Here is an 18,945-nt window from a genome sequence, read left to right on the forward strand (position 1 = left end):
CTGTAGTCAAAAAGTAACAAAATCATAAATGTCTATTTATTTTAAATTAAATTTTAAGCCGGGCATGGTGTAAACCCACATGCTTGAAATCCCACTGCTTGGGAGGCTGAGACAGGAGGATTTGCAGGTTCAAAGCCAGCCTCAGCAACTTAGTGAGGCTTTTAGCAACCTAGTAGGAAACTGTTTCCAAATAAGAAATAAAATTGGGCTGGTGGTGTAGGTTGGAGAGCGAATGCTTCTGAGTTCAATCAATAACCAGTGCCAAAAAATTTCAATTTTTTAATAAAAAGCTTTATTAATGTAAATTTTACATTAAAAACCCGCATGCATCTAATGTATAAAATCTGATGGGTAAGCACACGAGTATCCCTGACCACATTGAAGGTAATAAACACATCTTTACCTCTAAAAGTTTCCCTGTGCCTTTTGCTTTTTGTCAGAACACCAAAATAAGTTTGCTTTTTAAATATCTGAAAATATCACAAATTCAATAGATTATTTTCTTAGTAATGGTCTTCAGTCCTAATCTATTATTCGATAGATATTAGCTAATTATAACTTAGACATAAAAATAAGCCAAAACTATGTTTATGTCAAATTTCAAGGCCAAGCACAGAATATATCCACCATAGCAGTTGCTCTCAAATCCTTTATGATAAACTATAATCCTCTAATCTTACATTTAAAAATCCCTGTAACCTTCTGTCTCCAAGCTGTTCTGGAATCTATCTTACTTTAGATAAAGATCTGAATAGTATTTTTAAAAATTCCTAAGACAACTTACAGCATCTTAACCCATTTGACTCTATCGGGCACTGACTAAGCACTTTGCAAAAGAACATATGGCCCTGTCTCTTCCTTTAAGCCAGGCAAATATTTCAAAAGCAAATGACATTTCAACACACACAGTTTCTAAGCCACATATGAAAAACAATTCCAATAACAGAGTTACCGTATAGCAAAATAATTCATTTAGTTCACTTGAAACAAAAATATAGCTCTAAAGATTTAAATAAAAGTCAAATGAAGACTGATGAATAGCACAGATATTAAAATATTTTAATAGGTTAAAATTAAGAATTAAGAGGATAATTTGAATACTGGATTAAACACATGGTTACATGGTGGGGAGCTGTATAAAAAGATTCTAAATTGGAAAATGTCAAATATAAATATATATAAAATAATAAAGGCAATAATATATTAACCATTGTATAAAATTACCAATATACAGTAATCAATATTCAGTAACTGGTATAGAAAAAAAGAAATTCAGAATAGCATTTTAGATTTGAAAAGTCTTACACAATTACTTCTTAATTATACAATAATGACTATTATGCTATCATCGTTATCTATTTGTACCATGAGATAAGCTCCAAAAAGGTTTTTGTTGATTTTAAAAATCTTGACCATGTGACTAGCAACAGTCTCAGTTCTTTCTATCCATAGCAACACCATGGAATCATTAGCTTCTGAGGCTGCCTTCAGAGACTTGTTTCTATGACAACAGAGGCTATAATATTAGCACTGTCTCAAGAAAGACTGCAGAAAATTGTAAATTTCTGTAAAATTACTGGATAGACTATATGTTTTATAAAGGTATCATTTTAAAACCAGCATTAAAATTGACATCTGAAAAGTGTCTAAAATGATTTTAGTAAATTCTTACTAATTTTCTACATAGTTTTCTATTTTATACCTAACTTAAGGTCTTAAAATTATGGACTGATGTTTAATTGTGAATTTTCATAAAAGTGGACTGATGCCTTATTACGTATAGTCATATGTATAACATGTACTGCACATTCACATTTATGACCCTAGCTTCCATTAATTCAACAATAATTGCATATTTACTGAGTTTACTACCTTTCTTAAATCCCTGCTTAAAAGAGCTAACCTACTTTTTATTAGGTGCAAATGAATCCTGACAAAAAGAGATAGAAGAGACAATTATGAGCCCAGCTGAGAGGGGATTGGTGGCTTAAGCTGAATGATCATTAATGGTAAAAATGGACATAAACAGTGAAATCAAGATAGATTTAGAATGCAGAGCTGGTATATCTCAGTGACTCACAGCAAGTCAAGATAATAAAACCCACAATGGCAAGTGAAAATTATTTCTTATGTCCCAGTTAGATTAAGGCATAAGAGCTACAGGCTATATTTTTAAAAGTTTTCTCATTGAATTATTTATTAAAATGATTTTTAATGGCTGGGGGTATAGCTTAGTGATAGAACACTTGCCTAGCCTGTGCAAGGCTCTAAATTTGATCCTAGCATTGTCAAAACAAAACAAAAATAATTTTCACTGCATAAGACGAAACTCCAAAGAAGGCAACTGAAATCACGCTACTGGAAACGAATAATGCTTAGAGTTTATATTAACATGTTACATGATAGAGTGAAATGAGCTTAGAATACACACACACACACACACACACACACACACACAGATTTAATTAAGTCTAAAAAATTAGGGAAAAGAAATAATTAAACTAGCAAAATGTTATGTCAATATATTAGATAACAAGGAAATTATTTTGTTTTTATATGACATGATGTGTATCCTTAATCTAAGTTCTTTGGTCCTTTGTTTAAAGATCTACTATGCTACAATGAGGCATGTTTCTCTGATTAAATGTAAAAAAAAAAGCTATTTAAGATTAAGAGAAACCCTGAAAAAATGCAAGCCCTTTTGAATATTTATAGAAGGATAAAATACAGCAGAGTAGTTTTATAAAAATTCTGCTTGGGAATCACTGTTTTCAACAGAGGACCAGTATCTACAGAAAAAGGTGTTTTTTTATGGCTTAAATTTTATTTCTTTTGGTTCAAATGCCCTTTTGCTATGTCACTGCAAACAGATACTGTTAATAAAAACTGTACAGTTAAAAAAAAACCCCAAGATATAATTATTTGAACCAGGTGCAGATGACATCCATGTCATAATTATCTCAAAAACAAACATCTATACAACTAGTTATATTTAAAAATAAAGCCGGGCGTGGTGGTGCACGCTTGTAATCCCAGCATTCGGGAGGCTGAGACCGGAGGATCGCGGTTTAGCCTCAGCTACTTAGTGAGGCCCTCTGCAACTCGGTGAGACCCGGTTTCAAAATAAAGAATAAAAAATAGGGCAGGGGCTGTAGCTCGGAGGTCGAACGAATGCCCCTAATGTTTCCTAGTAATCACATTTGCCCTATTCTACTGAGTCTTCTCCAAGTCCAAATGATTTGGACCCCTATGATCTTTCTAAAGCTGTGGACTTCTGTTCTCCCTCTGCTTACTGTTTAATTCATAATGACAACTTGCTGTTCTTCAAATACTCTTTACATGCTTCTATTTCAGAGCCTTTCTATTTGCTATTTATTCATCTACTTGAAATGCTGTAGCTTGATATCCACATGACTCTACTCTGTAACTTCTTCATCTTTTTATCTAAATATCACATTCAAGTTGAATTCTAAGGCATTCTATCATCCTTCCACCCTCGATAGACACATTTCTTATTCTCTTACTTTTCCTCTAGAATATCACACATTTCAGTTAATTATGCTTATCCTCTCTTTTCTCCTACTTTAAGCTCTTATGAGAGCAAGGATTTCTGTTCTGTTCATTCCTATGTGCTCAGTGTCTAGAATAATGTACAGTTAAATAATATACATATGTTGGATGAATTGCCAAAACAGATCAATTTCATCAGTACTCTAAAACTATAAGGGAACAGACTGTGTACACTCATCCCTCCCCCTAAACCTTTTCATGCTATATACATAGCTAATATTGCTAAGAGGCTCTTATAACTTGGGCAGTTACTACTAAATCAGGCATTTAAATTATTTTACCACCTGACAACCTTAGAAGTTGCAAAATGTAAAGACAACCCCAAATGTTGTTTGAAGAATAGAGAACATTGTTCTCTATCCAACAATAACTCATTGCCTAATATCTTTTTTGAAAATAAACATGGATTAGTCAAGCACATTTGCATAAATTCTTTTGACTCTTTCAAAACTATTAAATAGTAAATATTTTCATTGGGAATTTAATTCAAAATCTATGGTAGCTTTATCCCAAACTTGTAGGTTCTCTTAAACTCAACCTGGATTCTTTGTTTCCCTAGATGGTAGGTGTTTGCTTTTATTATCTTTGTTGTACTTTGATATTTCCATTTTGGCTTTTTAGTTCTCCAATATCTGTCTAATACCTTATGCTACATTTTCTCTGTTAAAATGTTCTGGTTTCTTGGCTAGCACTGTGTGGTGCGTGAATTTAAAAATATGGTTACATAATTAACAAATAGAGGTGAACTTCCCAATTGTAGTATGCTTTTAAATATAATATTTACTTATATATTTATTTAGGTGGTACTGCGGATTGAACCTGGGGTACAACTCCATCCCTATTTTCAATTCTTTTTTTTTTTTTTTTTTTTGAAACTGGGTCTAAGTTGTGGAGGGCTTTATTTAAATAGCTGACCCTGTTTAAGTGAGGCCCTCTACAACTTAGTCCAACTCCCCAAGTACCATCACACACACACAAAAAAGTCGAGCCTGGCCACAAACCAGCAATCCTCCTATCTCGGTCTCCCAAGTACTAGGATTATAAGCATGCACAGCCACCATACCTAACTTTTAACCTGATTCTTACCAGACCCTTCTGTCTCAGTCTCCCAAGTACTGGGATTACTGAAATGTGTACCCATCCCTGGTTTGGCTGAGCCTTAAGGCTAGCAATCCTCTAACCATGGCATAATAATTTGGGATAGGGATTGAGCAAATGGGCATTCTATGGCCATGCTATTCACCCAGCCATTTTACTTTTTTTTGTTTTAAACAGGGTCTAAGTTGCTTCCAGTCTTGCTAAGTTGTGCAACCAATGACGGAGGTGGTACTCATGATTATGTTCTGGTTATGACCACAATGATGTTGACTTAAGTGTTCTATATGTATTGTACACTCGTAAGTGTGTGTTTTACTGGGGATTGAACCCAAGGGGCACTGTACCGCTGAACTATACCCTTGGTCCTATTTTATTCTTTTATTTTGAAACAGGATCCCACAAAGCTGTGGAGGGCCTAAATTCTTGAGGCTGACTGTGAATCTGCAATCCCCTGGTCTCAGCTTCCCAAGTACTGGGATTACAAGCATGTACCAGCACATCTGGCTATATCATCTCATTTAATACTAACCAAATCTCAGTGCAGATAATATTTGCATTCCTAGTCAGAGTTTAATCTCACAACTGCAAGATATAAACTTTCTTTTTGCCTATTTGCTCTTAACAGAAGGGCCATCTAACAAAACAATATACAGAAGCTCCAAAGATAAAAAAGTATTTTCTTTCAAATAAAATTTATTTAACAAATTTCATTCAGCTCTTCAAACTAAGCCAATCAAACCTAAATTAAGATACTAAATTTCTATTTTTTTAAAAATAAGTTACCAAGCCGGGCGTGGTGGCCCACGCTTGTAATCCCCGCGCTTGGGAGGCGGAGACAGGAGGATCGCGCAGGTTCGAAGCCAGCCGCGCTGGTGTAAGAGACCCTGTTTCAAAAAATATAAAATAGGTCTGTGAGTGTAGCCCGGAGGAAGAAGGGCTTCCAGGAACCCCAGTACCACCAAAAAAAAAAAAAAAGTTACCAAGCCACAAAGGAATGTTAATTGCATATTACTTAGTGAAAAGGCTACATAGAGTATGATTTTTTTTTCTGTTATACCTCCAAGCTACACCCCAGCCCTATTTTTTATTCTTTTATTTTGAAACAGAGTCTTACTGAGTTGCAAAAGGCCTCACTAAGTAGCTGAGGCTGTCCACAAACCGTGATCCTGTCTCAGCCTCCCAAATGCCACCACGCCTGGCTACTTTATGACATTTTGGAAAAGGCAAAATTATAGAGGTTATTTTTTAGAACAGATTTAAGTTCAAAGTAAAACTGAGTGGCAAGTATATAGCAAGTTTCCACCCCCCCCCCAGAGCTTACTCATATCCCTGTATCAGAGTGGGATATTATGATGAAACTATACTGACATATCATTATCATCCCAAACTCCGTAGTTTATAATCGGATTTAATCTTGCTACTGGGATATCTATGGTTTTTCAACATGTGTATGCCAGTATCCACCACTATAGATTATAGAATCATACACAGTTTCAGTACCCTAAAAATCCTATGTGCTGCTGGGTGTGGTGGGCACACGCTTGTAATTCCAGTATACTTGGGAGGCTGAGACAGGAGGATTGCAGGTTCATGTACAGTCTCAACTGAGTGAGACCTTGTTTCAAAATAAAAAAATATATAGCTGGGGAGGTAGAATGTCCCTGGGTTCCATCTCCAGTAACACACACACACACACACACACACACACACACACACACACACACTCTCTCTCTCTCTCTCTCTCTCTCTCTCTCTCTCTCTCTCTCTCTCTCTCTCTCTCTCTTCCCTCCCTCCCTCCCTCCCTCCCCTATGTGCTCTCCCTATTCATTTCTCCCTCCCCTTGAATCCTGGCAACCACTGCTCTTTTACTGTTTTCATAGTTTTGCCTTTTCTAGAATGTTATAAAATCCAAACCATATAGTATGTAGCCAAAATTGGCCTTCTTCACTTAGTAATATGCATTTAATATTCCTCCATGTTTTTTGTGGCTTAAGAGCATTCTTTTTAGCGCTCATAAACATTCCACTGTCTAAAGTGCCCTTTCTTTTATCATTTACCTACTGAAGAACATCATGATTGAGTCTAGGTTTTGACAATTACAAAGATGCTCATAAACATCCATGTAGCCGGGCGTGGTGGCGCATGCTTGTAATCCCCGCACTTGGGAGGCTGAGACAGGAGGATCACACCGGTTCCAAGCCAGCCTTAGCTACTTAGTGAGGCTTTCAGCAACTTAGTGAGACCCTGTTTCCAAAAAAAATATTTTAAAAAGAGGTCTGGGAGTATAGCCTGGAGGTAAAAAAGCCTCTGGGTTCCACCCCTAGTACCACCAAAAAAAAAAAAAAAATCCATTTGGTTTTTACATGAATCTAAGTTTTCAATTCACTTGAGTATATAATGAGTGCAATTACTAAAAAGTATGGTCAGAACTACTTAGTAGTTCTGAATTATGTAAAAGTATATATAACCATTGCAAACAATTACATTTTGTTTGATCTTCATCTCTGTTTTTCTAAAATGTCTTATTGTACAAATGACTGGTTCTTAAATTTCTTTTAGGAACATTTTAAAAATACATATAGATGCCCTACAAAAATTTAAGAGTAACAGAGATACAACACATATGTTCTACAATATTCTTCAAGTGAAAGGGGAACAATTTCCAAATCAGAGTCATGATACTAATCTTACAAAGTCAATAGCCCTTTGAGTGGGAGATTAAGAAATAAATGAGCTAGGCATGGTGGCGCACGCTTGTAATCCCCGCGCTTGGGAGGCTGAGACAGGAGGATCACACAGGTTCGAAGCCAGCCTCAGCTACTTAGTGAGGCTCTCAGCAACTTAGTGAGACCCTGTTTCCAAATAAAATATAAAATAGGTCTGGGAGTATAGCCCGGAGGTAGAAAGCCTCTGGGTTCCACCCCCAGTACAACCAAATAAATAAATAAATAAATAGTCTCTGTCAAGAGTCACCATCTCACAATCAGTAAAACAAGAGCTATTTCTACCCTTTCTCTTTGAAATTATACTACTATCAAAGTCAACATTTCCAAAATAGTTTAAGACTTCCTACCTACTCTCTATATATTAAAGTTTAATACAAAGGGACTATTCTACTAAATATAAGCATCTTCTTAGAGATCAAGAAAAATATATCACTTCAAAACATAACGAATAATTAAGCATAAGATCAAATGTATAAAAAACAAAAGGTTACATCACTCTAGGATAGTCCATGATGGAGATGGACTGGTGATAAGGTTCTGACCTACTGCCAGGTGGAAAGAGTCAGAAGATAAATGAATACAAATCGTTACCACATGCCTCTGTTTGTCTGGGAAGTCTGTATTTATGTCTCTTGTCCCATTTTAATTGTTAACCATTTCCTTTTTCCATCAAAAAGTTTTACCTATGAATTATAGTCATCCTAGTTGTAAGAAAATTGAAGTTTCTCTCTGACCTAACTCCTTGTGTGTTTTTCTCCTCAGAGAGGTAAATAAGAAAAGAATAATCAGCTAGAAGGTCTGTATAACACTAGAGTAGCTTCACAGAAGGTCTAAGGAATAACTAAGATAAACATACCTGCCCTGGCTCTCCATAGCACAAGTTGGTCTGTCCCTATTTCTGTACTCGTTCATCACAGTTTCTGTTAATGTGCTGCCACTGTTATAGAAGCTGGGAGACTAGCAATAAACATAACAGAAAAACTCCACCCACATGGAGCTGACAATCTAGTGAAGAAAACAGATAAAAATTATAAGAAACAAGATAGTATTAAGCACTATGAACAAACATTTAAAATAGTAAAAAAGGAAAATGATGTTTGTTAGCTAGAAGGTAACAGGAAAGCAATTAGAGATCTACTGATACAGTTCAGGGAGCACATTAATTGAATTAGTAGCTGCATAAGTGTTGAGAGGTGGTAAGACCATAACTATGTTCTAAACATAAAGCCAATAGGATTTTGGATGTTTTTTAATGGGAGTGAATGTGAAGCAAAAGGAAAAGAAGATGATTCTAAGGGGTTGCCTTCATAATTTCAGGGAATGAAAGAAGATGATAAGGCAATAAAATTAGAAAGTCTAATTTTTAGTCTTTGGGGCTGGGATGTAGCTCAGTGGTATGTGATTCACATGTGCAAGGCTCCATCAACATCCAGCACCAAAAGAAGAAAAAAAACATTGTAATGTGTTAACTTTCATATGCTTAACCAAGAGATACAGAATATAAAGTTAGATATACAAGTCTAGTGTACAGAGATTAGCTAAGCCAAAGACAGAAATATTGATGTAAAGGCACAGGAGTCGATGATGAAATCACCTGAACCATGAGTGTAAGAGACAAGTTCAAGACGAAGTGAGCCCTGAGGCACTTCAACATTTAGTGGTAAGAAAAAGGAGGCTATTGCAGAGAAAACTGAAATTGGAAGAATGTCAGAAGGGCAGATCCAAGAGTAAAAGGGGAGAAAAAAATTTAAAGGAATTAGTAATAGACTGTGTTGACATCTGTTGTGGCATCAAGTAAGATGAAGATTGAGAACTGATTATTGGATTTTATAATTTGTACTCATGTAAGGAGGCTTTTTGATTGGTTGTATTGTAGCAAATATGTATACTGACAGGAATTATTCAATATAGAGGAAAAGACAGATGACACAGTGAAAAGAGGAGAGAATTTCAGGAACCAAGATCTAGTACAGAAGTGAAGAATGAGCTTTAGGAACACAAAGGGTTCATGTATTTTAGCAGGGTGGCACACACCAAGATTATCAATTGAGAATGAGGGCCAGGAACTAGACACTCAAAGTTTAATGTGAAGTCTGGGAGCTAGTAATGGAGAAGGCAAAGCTGAAATTAATGAAGAAACTCAGATCTTACCAATGAAGTGGCAGAGGGCAAGAGAATTGGGATTTTGTAAGGCAGGTAGATAGTTACGTAGTGACGCCCTTTGCAATTCAGTAAGACCATGTTTCAAAAGAAAGAATAAAAATAGAGCTGGGGGTGTAGCTTGGAGGAAGAATGTCCATGGGTTCCATTCCCAGTACTGCAAAAAAGTGAACTGAAAGGAAAAAATGGTAGTCAGAAGTGCATGCAACCAATTATTTAAATAGTATAGTCTCCGGTATTAAAAAGTTGAATATAACAGATTACCCAAGTGAAAGACAAAATAAGTTTCCTAGGGATGAAGATCTCAAAGACTAGAGAGGTCAAGATTTTTGATGGATCATGTATAGTAATACTAAAAAAAAAAAAAAAAAAAAAAAAAAAAAAAAAAAAAAAAAAAAAAAAAAAAACCACCCACTAAAAATGATTACAGGAATAGTGGGCGAAGAAAAATATAGTAAACCAGGTGTTGAAATAATCAGTAAGTAAAAGTGAGTGAGAGAGATGAATAGAAAAAGATGGAAAGAAAATTCTGGCTGAGAACATCTAAATTAAAAAAATAGATGAGAATGTATAGTCATTAATAAAATAATCACAAAGAGTCATTAAAGTGTACCTGTATGTCCTATGAACACGGGGTATGACATAAAAAATTCCACTTTTTATGAGGATTTTAAAAAACAAAACATGACAAAACAGTATTCTCAGGGGAATGACATGTTTCCACTGGAGGAAAAGTTGAGATGAACATTCACAAAAGAGGCTGTGCATGAAGGAAATTCTATGTATGACAAAAAGGGAGTTTCAAAAGGCAGTGATCAGGTTTGGGTTGTTAGAAACAAAAGGAAGTTCGAAATAGATTAGGACCATGCCAGAGTCATACAAGGATAAAGACATGAGCAAGAGGGGTTTGGGAAGTTTGAACTATTTGTGGTGATTGAGGCTGAAATGGATATAAATCAACAATTAGTTCTAATGATATGTTTGGGGGAGCTTGGTAAGAAGTGGACAACCAGTTAAATTCAGTTATCTGTGAATGGTTTTCAGCAATTTGCAGAATAGAGTACTTGGAGGGTAACGAGCAAATTCAGGGAACTGGATTTCACTAAGAATTTGTGAGGCTCTTTGAATCAATCCTTTAAATACTACATTTTAAAGTTGTTGAGATCTGTGGTTCTTTAAAGAGTAGATGACTTGCACTAATAGTGAACTCAGTCAACAGTATTTGCTCAATATCTAAATGTACTATGCTACCCTCAGTGCTTTAATTCCTAATTACCCAGATTTGAATTTGTCCACAGACCATCAGAAGCAATGTAAAATAAAACATTGATAACAGCAGCACCTACCTCTAATGCATCATTTCTGTGTCAGGTACTTTTCTAAGTATGTTATATATATATATATATATATATATATATATATATATATATATATATATATATATATATATATATATAAGTATCACTTATATAAGTATATATATAAGTATCACTTATATATATATATAAGTGATATATATATTATTTAGTAGAAATATATATATATTATTATATAAATATATATTATATTATATAATATATAATATATATAATATTATATAATATAATATTATATATTATATAATATAATATATATAATATTATATATTTATATAATATTATATTATATATTATATAATATATAATATTATATATTATATAATATAATATATAATATTATATAATATATAATATATATTATATTATATAAATATATATATTATATAAATATATATATTATATAAATATATATATATTATTATATAAATATATATATATTATTTAGTAGAAACTACAATCATCTCCATTTTGAGGGATAATATATCCAATACACAACTTTAAAACAAAGTGCTTTATAATTCAGAACGTACTGGTTTAAAATAAATAGTATCTTATTTATATAAATTAGTATTTTCCACAAGGATACTTAAACAGTGTTTTCCTATTCTGTTTCTTTGTTTTGTTGGTACTGGAAATAGAACCCAGGGGGAATTCTACCTCTGAGCTACAGTCCCAGACCTATTTTTTATTCTTTATTCTTTATTTTGAAACAGGGTCTCACTGAGTTGCAAAGGGCCTAAGTAACCAGGCTGTCCTTGAACCTCAATCCTCCTGTCCCAGCCTCCCAAATGCTGGGATTGCAAATGTGCGCCACCATGCCTGGCTATGTTTTTCTATTTTTAAGACAGATTTTCCTCAAAGCAGATTACTCAATTCATGTGACGCATATTTACTCTCAGGAGAATTTTATCATTCTACTTCAATTCTGACAAGTCATCACATCTGATCCATTCATTCTTAAGCATACAACTTTGCTGCTTTCAGCTCAATTTGGCATGTCAATTATTTCAGGAAACCTTTTTGAATATTTATAATGATTCATGTTAGAGATTTTTAAGCAGTCCAAAATACATAAATAATAACTAAATGAACATTCAAAGTGACCTAACACTTCACAGCTAATAAAGTTTATATGACTGCTACTATCCTTAATAAACACTGATATCAAGATTAAATTTTCACCATAAACTAATCAAGAAAAAAGTCTAAAAGCACTGAGCTGGACTTCTTTATTTTTATTTTTTTTGTACTGGAGATTAAATCCAAGGATACCTTTACCTCTGGGCTCCACTCCTTAATACTTTTTATTTTGAAACAGGGTCTCGCTAAGTTGTTAAGGCTGGCCTTAAAGCTGTGATCCTACTGACTCAGTCTGCCAAGCACTGGGACTATATAGGCAAGTGCCACTGTACCTAGAGAGTTGTAGTTCTTTAAAATTTTGCTGAATATAAAAACTACTCAAAATTAAAGACGTAAGTAGTATGCAGCACAAAACAGAAAATTTATACCAAAGTAAACCAATTCAGAAGAAACTCATCTTAATTTAGCATCTTTAACCTTCCCCCATTCAAAATGTAAACTTTTGAGATAAAGCCAAATTATAAAAACTGGAGAGTTTGTAAGCTACATGGGTATCACTATTTAGTGAGGGTTTCAAGGGGTGACAAAATCATGTGCATGAGGGATTTATGGAGTTGAAGATAATACAAAGAATGGAGGTGGGAAAAGGGGAGGAGGAAGGGATGGGCTGCCATGCAGAGCAAAAGGTACTTGGTGAGAAAAGTGGGCTGATGCAATAAATACAGGTTCACAGGAGGTGTTAGATTAAGCGCCATGTTTTAGAAGGTCAAGGGGTTACATCTGAGGTGATTCAAACAAAAATTAATTAATTCTAAAACATTTATTGAATACCAACAAGAAACTGGGGATCTTGCTGGAGTTTATAACCACTCGTTTTCTTTATCATTCAAAAAATTTTAATGACTTCTTATTAAGTTTCAGATATTAAGTAGAATCTGGAACATAAACTTAGTTATGAACATGAATACCTCCACTAGATAAGCAATTTAGATTAATTTGAATTTGTAAAGTAAATTTTCCTTTTACTTATAGCAAATTTTTTTTGAGGGGGAGAGTAAACCAGAGTGATGATTTACATACTAATAAAATTTGATTTACTACCAGCTTTCCAATCAGCTAAAAGTATCGAGGAGCTTAGTAAAAAGGAATTAAGTGCTTAGGAGGCTGAGATAGGATCACAGTTTCAAGGCCATACTCAACAACTTGATGAGACTGTTTCAAAGTAAAAACTAAAACAGGGCTGAGAGTGTGCAGCTCAGAGCAGAATGCTCCAGAGTTCAATCCCCAGTACCACCACCACCAGCACCACCACACACACAAAAAAAAGTCAATCTGCCAGGTACGTGTGGTGGTATACTCCATAATCCTAGCACCTGGTAGGTTGGGACAGGAGGATTGAGGATGGCCTCAGCAACATAGAGAGACTCTAATCCTAGCAAAACTGTGTTTCAAAATGAAAAATAAATAAAAGGCTGGGGGTATAGCTTAGAAGTAGAATGTCCCTGAGTCCAACTCCCAGTACCACAACCAAAAAACCTTAATCTTACTATTAAATATATGAAAAGAGCATTTCTGGAAACACCAAAATAAAAAATCACCTAATAATCAATCACCATGACAAAACATCACATTATTAGCCATAGATATACAGAACATAAATTATAAAATTTCACTAATCTACTTTGTTTCTAATAATGCACAAATTCCTGATGTTACAAAATAAAATTGTCAGCCATAAGTAAGTAAGTGAACTAGAAAAATGCATTCCAACATCAAATAAGATGCAAATATGTATAAAGTTCTTTACTGGTCTCTTATTTTATACTATAAAATGAACTCCAATGAGTTATAACAAAAGACTTGGATATATAAGCTATCCAACTCTTCAATTAAAAAAACATATAAGCCAGGCGTGGTGGCACATGCTTGTAATCCCCACGCTTGGGAGGCGGAGACATGAGGATCGCACTGGTTCGAAGTCAGCCTCAATGGCTTAAGAGACCCTGTTTCCAAATAAAAAAATATAAAATAGGTCTGGGAGTGTAGCCTGGAGGTAGAAGGGCTTCCAGGAACCCCAGTACCACAAACAAACAAACAAACAAACAAACAAACAGTACTGCAGAGAAGGAGTAAAACAGGAGCTAAAACCTCTAACCTAATGTCTATACCCCTAGAGATGAAATCAAAAGTAATAAAAAAGGCAGAACACCAGGAGAAAAGCCTGAAAGAAATGAAAACTAACTCATTTATCAGTATAGAAATGACCTGAACCAAATTAGGGGCAAGGGATAAGATTTAAAGTGGTTTAACAGAGGTCATAACTCTATTTTAGTGCAACAGAATAGCAACATTTTGCTCCAACTCCTAATATAATTCTATTTTAGTTTTATATGTGAACTATTTCTCTTGTCTTTTCATGAATTACAGATATGTCAATAGTAGCATGTATCTGTGCATATACATAAACTATATGTATGTACACACATATAAAGATTTTTAAATATTTCTAATTGATTATGGAAATCACTTAACATTAATCTACAGCAAATAATAACACAGCCCTTAGTCTTTTCTTTGCATTTCTTTGATATATTTTATTATAATTCAAATTGAGGTAGTTAAAAAATTCTTTGGGCAGTATTTAAGAGAAATTAATCATTGCCTCAAGTTTTGATTATAAGGAACCTCAAAGCCTACATATAAAACAAATCTCAGTAAATTACCCTTTTCTCAACATATAGAAAATAAGTATAATTTGTTACATAAAAGTTTACATTATTTTAAAATAAAAATTATTATAATTCTAATAACCCAAACCAATAAACGGTGACAGTTACTTGCTCATGTTTATTTTCCTGTTTCTAATTATTATTTTTTAAGAATGGCTTTAAGGGAGATTATTTTTTAGAGCCCTAAGGAATATTTAAGTATCTGTATACATTTTGTTAATTTAAATATTATTTTTAAATACTATTAATGTCAAAGGACAAAAGCATTTCAACTTATTTTTACATGAGACTATTTCTTCTATTTCTTATCCCTTTTATTTTACTAAAGTTGAAATGTCTTTTAAGAATATTAAAAAAAATTACTATTTCCCTCACTTCAACCTTATATCAAACATTACATATTTTATACAAATAATTATTAATTTATTTTATATACTTTCTCCTATACTCAACCACTTATTTCCTCAAAAGAAGTTATGTTATTTCTTTTTTAAAATTTGGAAGACTTTTAGTGTTTATCTCTGTGATCTGAATATGTGAAAAATGTTCTCATAATCATATAATTGTAGAAGGTTACTGATTTCAAATTAAGCCCTAGATAAGGCATACTTATAGAAATAGAATAATTCATTAAATCTACTGAATAGCTCAATTAAAGATATAAATATATACAATATTCAACTATATAAAATTTTATCTATAATGAAAACAGTAAAATTAAAATATTTCAAATGATCTCATTCCTTTACTATAATAACCTCCTTAAGGCTATATAATAACATACGAAACCTAAACAAATATGTATATTCTTTATTCAAACATATTCTATAACATTTAATTAATACAGTTTTAAAATAAGGACATAAGCATTATTCATTTTATTGTTAATGGCTTTGTATTTCTAGAAAACTCATTCAATAGAATCTGAGATTGTTTTGTTTGGCATTACATAAGAGCATAAGGGTAAATATGTTTGGTTCCCCTTTGTGATAAAGACTTAAATAAATGAATTGAAAATATACATTTCTACGCATCAATATTTCAGTGCATGAGACTATTTTTAATAAGAAATCTGTACTAAGACACTCTGTAAAGCAAATATGAACAGAAATATATTGAAAATAATTTCAACAAGTGGGATGTTACCTGGGTGGAGCTGGTGGCTACCGAGATGCAGTCAATAAAGCTGTGTCTTCGAGTGAAAAATGCAACTATCTGCTGCCAGCGTGAAGGTTCTGGCTCAGCTTGCAGTTCATCTGACGAGCCCTTTTTTGTCCAGTGTTTCTGCTTTGGGCCTACTGAGCCATGGCTAGAGCTAGTATTGCCTCCTCGACTGGCTCGAGCGTACAGAAGTGTGTTGTTTCCGAAAATGTAATTCATCTCTGCAGCCCTGCAGGTGGTTGCCAAGCAGTCTTACTTCTCTACCAGCTGCTGAGTGGTGAATGATCGGTAAAAACTGCAGCTAGAATTACAGCAGCATCACTTGTAGATCAGGGAAAATAAAAACCTTGAAAAACGATGCTCATTTTCTCTGTAGTTTCTTCCTTTAAAAAAGCTTGCATCTTCTCTCTGTACCTGTTAGCTGTATGATGGCTGAGTTTATTTTTGCAGACAAAAAAGACGACATAAGGTGGATTTCTTTCTCGTGATTATTTTTTTCACCAGCGTCTGCAGGAACCAAAAGCTGTTCTTTTGTTAGCTGATAACTAGACGGACTGAAATCCAGGAAGTGAGGTCGATTAGCAGGTAAAGGAGGATGTTATAAACACTGGGCTACCAAGACCCTTTGGGGCTGTCTGATTTAATGCACTGGGTGGAGAAGCCCTGGATTACTAAGTTTCAATCACAGTCTGTAATAAAACCCAATGGCATCTTCACTGCTTACATAAATTATATATATGAACTGAATTAAAAATACAAGATGACTCTTTCTGCAAATAGTTCTGTTAAAATAATTTCACTAAATAACCTTTGTTATCCACATACAAATTCTAATACCAGGATCTTATTTAGCACTGATTTTAAGTTGTTTAAAGATTCTGTGTTAAAACTCTAAAGATCTAATAATAAGGAGAAATCTTATTTGTAATTTAGCACAATCATTTTATGTAATGCAATGATTTCTTTCTTTCTTTCTTTCTTTCTTTCTTTCTTTCTTTCTTTCTTTCTTTCTTTCTTTCTTTCTTTCTTTCTTTCTTTCTTTCTTTTTTGTAGTACTGGAGGATGGAACCCAGAGGAATTCTACCTCCAAACTATACCCCCTTAAAAAGAAATTCTTTATTTTGAAACAAGGTCTCGCTAAGTTTCAGAGGGCCTCATGAAGTAGGTGAAGCTGGCTGTGAACCTTTGATCCTCCTGTCTCAACCTCCCAAGTACTGGGATTACAAGCGTGTGTCACCACACCCGATGTTAATATAATGATTTCTATATTTTGATAAGAGTCTGGAGACAGAAACAGATGAGCAAAGTCAACATATGGCTTCTGTAACTTTCATGAAGCAATTTCTAGTATGATTCCTCTAGAATAATCATTAATATTATAAGGCTATGAGTTCGTAAAAGAATTAAAACTGATAATTGTTTTTGCTTTATAACTGGTAAAACATGTTTTATCCAATACTGTTAAAAATAGTGATTCACAAAATAATAGTTTGATTGCTAAACAGATGTTTTCTAACAATGAATACATAGGTCTGTGTTTAATAGCATATTTAACCTCAGAATGGTCTTGTATACTACATGAAAAGCTCCCTAAGTGACTCTTAAGCACCCTCCTATTGGAGAACAATATTCCTATACCTGTCCTCTTAATATCATGCTATATTAGTACATATGCTAATGTATGGTTATTTTATATAAAAATAAAATGCTGATGATTTACTAATACTCAAGTAACTCAACTTTTAAGCTTGTATGAGCATAAGCCCCAACCTCAGCCATGGATGCATTTTCCTGTGTGGACTAACAAAATCTTTCATATCTATGTGGTTACACCAGCACAGTACTACAAACTGCAACCTTGAGGTCTGTTGAAAATCCATCTCAGCAAACAACGTTCTCTATGATTCCTTCTCTAAGATACTGTCATATGTCCTATGGTTCAGAGCCATGTAGAACTCCTGTGGGTAAGATGTTTGGTGACAGAGATTATACCAGAAACTTGTTTCTTCTGCAGGACTATGATGGCAATTTGTGGCCCTAGACAAATTGATTCTATCCAACTGTAAGTGTGTGAATAGAGGAAAACAACACAGAACTAAAAATTTTCTCTAAAGGAAAATAAAATCTCATGAAAAAAATTAAAGTTTTACTATGGAGCTAGATGTGGTGGTGCATGCCTATAATCTCAGTAACTAGTTGGGAGGCTGAGACAGGATAATTGCAGGTTAGAGGCCAGCTTCAGCAACTTAGCATGACTCTGTTCCAAAATAAAATAAAAGATCTCTAGGTATAACTCAGAGGTAGATTATCCCAGGGCTCAATCCCCAATACAAAAAAATAAAGTTTTACTGTGCATCAGTTAGTTAATGAAGAACTGATTAGTGTGGTTTATTTAAGAACTGTAGCATTCGTTTAGCTCCAAATTACATGCCTCGATTCACTGTTTTTTGGGTTGAACCCAGAGGTATTTGACCTCAGCTACATCCACAGGCCTATTTTCAGCCTATATTTTGAAATAGGGTCTCACTAATTTTTGTGGAGGACCTCACTGGTAGCTGAGGCTGGCTGAGAACATGTGATCCTCCTGTATGAGCCTACCAAGTACTGGGATTACAAGCTGGAGTCACCATACTCACTCAGCTTGATTCATGTATTCTGATGAAAACCCAGGGGGAAAAAACCAAAATATTCTGGAGTTGAGATAGACTTTGTTATTCTGAATTAATATAATGAAGATAGTAAATACAAATGCTGAATGCAAATCTCCTACCTCAAGATGCAAACAATATCAATAGAGACTTCTTAATGTACACAGATTTATCCTAGAAAGAATCTGGGTACAATCTAAAGTTGATAGAATATTCCATCCCAAATTTTTCCATAGCACAGGTAACTACAATCTGAATGTGAAAATTTCCTATTCAAATCCACTTATATTAAGAAAATAACTTCAAGGACCACTTCATCCATTACCAAATGATAAGTACATGCACATCTATGCACCTAAATCACAATTAATTTCATATGATTTGACTCAGAGGT

At 34.0% G+C, this 18,945-nt stretch overlaps 1 protein-coding gene across 18 annotated transcripts in view; it reads right to left on the reverse strand.

Moving 5' to 3' along the window:
• The window catches only part of DLG1 (discs large MAGUK scaffold protein 1), a gene marked incomplete at both ends in the record, with an annotated part of 254,956 nt that overhangs the window by 154,854 nt on the left and 81,157 nt on the right, over positions 1 to 18,945 (reverse strand). For 4 of the 18 annotated variants that reach the window (XM_080695608.1, XM_080695607.1, XM_080695606.1 and 1 more), the window contains one exon: positions 15,889 to 16,122. The exons of the other annotated variants lie outside the window; for them this stretch is intronic. In XM_080695608.1, the coding sequence (XP_080551734.1) occupies positions 15,889 to 16,122 (234 nt within the window). Of the gene's footprint in view, positions 1 to 15,888; positions 16,123 to 18,945 lie in introns of those variants that run through there. 18 annotated transcript variants of the gene reach the window in all.

Source organism: Muscardinus avellanarius (assembly GCF_963383645.1).
Source record: "Muscardinus avellanarius genome assembly, chromosome: 5".
NCBI classification, from domain to species: Eukaryota; Metazoa; Chordata; class Mammalia; order Rodentia; family Gliridae; genus Muscardinus; species Muscardinus avellanarius.